The sequence below is a fragment of the Condylura cristata genome, unplaced genomic scaffold (assembly GCF_000260355.1).
Source record: "Condylura cristata isolate star-nosed mole 26May11 unplaced genomic scaffold, ConCri1.0 scaffold00041, whole genome shotgun sequence".
In the NCBI taxonomy this organism is placed as follows: domain Eukaryota; kingdom Metazoa; phylum Chordata; class Mammalia; order Eulipotyphla; family Talpidae; genus Condylura; species Condylura cristata.
The window spans coordinates 7,129,392-7,132,471 of NW_004567142.1; the positions used below are offsets into that span (position 1 = coordinate 7,129,392).

Sequence of the window (3,080 nt, forward strand, 5' to 3'; positions counted from 1 at the left end):
CATGAGTTCGATTCCCGCCTGCCCCGGAGGTGACCACAGGGCGCGGCAGACCTCTCCTGACCCGCCCGCTGCTCCCCTCAGCAGTGTACTTCATGGATCTGCCTGTTCTGCTCCCCGCTCTGTCTCTGATGAATCCTCTCACCCACCGCATCTCTGGCCTGTACCCCAGTTCTGTAGTTCTGTATGAGTAAAATAAATAAATCTTTAAAAAGAAAAAACTTAAAATTTGTTATCTCCAGCATAAATCTGTTTCCTGGCTCAATCCAGCTGTCTAACTTTCCTGCTGGCATCTCCTTCACCATTTAAATCTAGTACAGCTAAAGTGAGTCGTCTGATTTGTGTCCCAGCTAAAGTGAGTCATCTGATTTGTTTCCCAGCCAGGCTTGATATTAACTTCTGCTTCTTCACACCAAATGTATCAGAAAGTCTAGCAGTTATGCTTCCGTAAATTGATCCAAATCCACTATCCAGCCCCTCGCACCTTTCTACCACCACCCAAACCCAAGTCACCCTTCTCGATCCCCACTCCCCATCTCAGTCCACATCCCACCCCCCCACCCCCAGCAATTTCTTCTTGTGGTTCTTCAAATAAAATCCCGAACCCTCAACATGTTTCTCAAGTTTGTCTTCCCTCCTCCACGTGCCCATTTGACCTAGGAAACTGGGTGCTTGATACAGCCATTTCCTCGGGCACCTTTGGGGCAGCCTTTTCAAGAAAATAACTTGCAAGCCTTTCCCCTTATTTTTACAGCACTGGGAATGGTGCCACCTCCTAAGAACATCAGAGTGAATTCAGTTAATTTCAAGAACATTCTACAGTGGGAATCACCTTTACCCAAAGGGAATCTGACTTTCACGGTTCAGTACCAAAGGTAGGTCTGGGGCCCGGTGGACAGGAAGGCATCATAGGATAGGACCCGGCTGGTCACCAGACAGCCTAGTGACCGGCAATTGTCCCCAATTTATTATCCAATTTGTAAAGTCACTAGTTCTAATAAAAAGTTATGAAGAGTTCAAAAATTTTTAAAAGGCGGTGGGGGGGGCAGCTTATTTACGGGAGAGGGGACGATGGAAATGGACTACCGAATGTTGATAAGAAAAGCTGCCTGCACCATCCAAACAGAACGTCTGTCTGAGCACATTTGTTTTACCCTCTGGGCGCCTTGCCATGGCATCGCTGTCCAAGTCGCAGTCTTGCAACCTGTTTACTGTGGGGCTTTCCACCCGCACGGGGGAGGAGCAAGGCCCGCTTCCTCCCACCGGAATCCCCTACGAGCCACCAGCCTGCCCTTTCCGCCTGCCCGCGGCGAAACTGGTCGGGGCGGAGTCTGGGAGGGGGCGGGGCTCCCGGGAGGGTGGGGCCTACGGGCAGGGGCGGGGCCTGGGGCAGCCCTGCCCGGCGCTGAGGTCTGTGTCCTTGCAGGAGCCCCAGCCACGGGCCCCTCCGTCACCAACCCTTTCCAGCCTGCGCCCCCAGCGACGCTCACCCTGAACCAGCTCCGCCTCAGTCCTGTGCCCCCGGTCCCTGGGGCGCCCCCAACATACATCTCTCCGCTCGGCGGGGGCCCCGCTCTGCCTCCCACGATGCCCCCTGGCCCCCCGGCCCCCAACACTAACCCTTTCCTCCTATAATCCAGGGCGAGGGGCACTCGGTCTGCCCGGCCCGCTTCCTGCCCCGAGATCAGTGTTGTGAGTGCATGTGAACGGGCCCCACCCGGCGCCCCCTCCCCAGGGGCCCACTCACACTACACCCTCTTCCCGCGGCCGCCCGCCTCCCGCGAGAAACTGGACATGGGGGCTAGGGCGCTGGCCGGAGGAGGACCCCTTTCCTGTGGCATTAGAAAGGGGAGGGGCAGCCGGGGGTCCCCCACCGCACCTCGCCCTCCAGCTCCTGACCGGCCCCTCGATCAGTGTTTGACCTCGGCCCTCATGCCCCTTGGTGACTCCTTGGTGATGATTCCGGCGACTTCGGGAATAAATGGCAATTCTCACGGCCCGAGACTGGCCAGCGCGCGAGGCCCGTTGGGGTCAGCGCTTGTGGGCCTGACCTTGGAGTGGCGCCCCCGGCAGCGCCTGGGCTGGCCTGCGGCCTGAGTCCAGGCTGCCTGCCGGGGCCAGGGTCTCCCACCTTGGGTGGCTGGGGTGGGCCGCGCCGAGTTGGGGCTACGCTGGAGGTGGCTGAGGGACGCTGGCGGGATCGCAGGCCATGTGGGGGCCGGGGAACCTGCGCCCTGCCGGAGTAGGGCTGTGGTCAGCTCTGCGGTGGTCAGCTCTGCGTGCGGCCTGTCCATTACTCCAGGCGGCGGCCTGTCAGCGCTTGCCGGCAATGCAAGGCTGATGGCCAGGCGCTGCTGCGGGGCTCCCCGCACCTGACACGGGGCTGCTCTGGCGAGTGTGACCCAGCAGGCCCCCCACACCCCCGCGCCCCCTGGCTGGTCTAGGTGGGAGCCGGGTGTGGGGCCATCGGGTGGGTGAAGGGGCCTTGGGGCGAGCTCACCGGTGCACGAGAAAGCGGCTGTGACCCAAGTAAACAGCGCCCCAAAAGCCGCTTGGCAGTGGATGGGGGGCGCGTGGCACTAAGCCGCAGCAGCGGGCCGGCAGAGGCGGTGGCCACGGGGCACTGCGATGCTGGCCGGGCTCTGTGCCGCCACGGCGCTGGGGCGACCCCAATTCCATAGCTCTCGCCGCCGGGGGCCCCCCAGAAAGCCGAGCCGCAGCCGCGCACGCACACGCTGCCGCGGCGTCAGGGCGGCGCTGGGACGCGCCGGCCGCGGGGCTTCGCGCCCCGGCTCACGCCGAGCCCGCGAGGCGGCGCAGGAAGTGCGGGAAGCGGGTGCGCGGGACTGACGGACGCGCTGGGTCTGCGGAAGGGTCACTCGGACACGGAGGGGGCCTGGCTGCGCGCAGGTCGGCGAGGTGGAGGCCAGCAGGGGCACTCCCCGGGTGGCCGCTACCACGAGGAGCAGAACACGTCCCGGCGGCAGGGGGCCCGCGGGCAAGGGGGTGCGGGGTGGGGCACCCGCGGGCTGGAGAGGCTCGTGGGGCCTGGGCTGGGTGGGCGCAGCCTTGGGTCGGGGCAC

General features: G+C 62.9%; 1 protein-coding gene across 1 annotated transcript in view; it reads left to right on the forward strand.

Moving 5' to 3' along the window:
- The window catches only part of EPN1 (epsin 1), a 6,544-nt gene extending 4,550 nt beyond the window's left edge, over nt 1-1,994 (forward strand). The window contains exon 7 of the mRNA XM_012733568.1: nt 1,424-1,994. Within this exon, the coding sequence (XP_012589022.1) occupies nt 1,424-1,632 (209 nt within the window). The 3' untranslated portion in view covers nt 1,633-1,994. The remainder of the gene's footprint in view (nt 1-1,423) is intronic.
- Nucleotides 1,995-3,080: the final 1,086 nt, after the last annotated feature.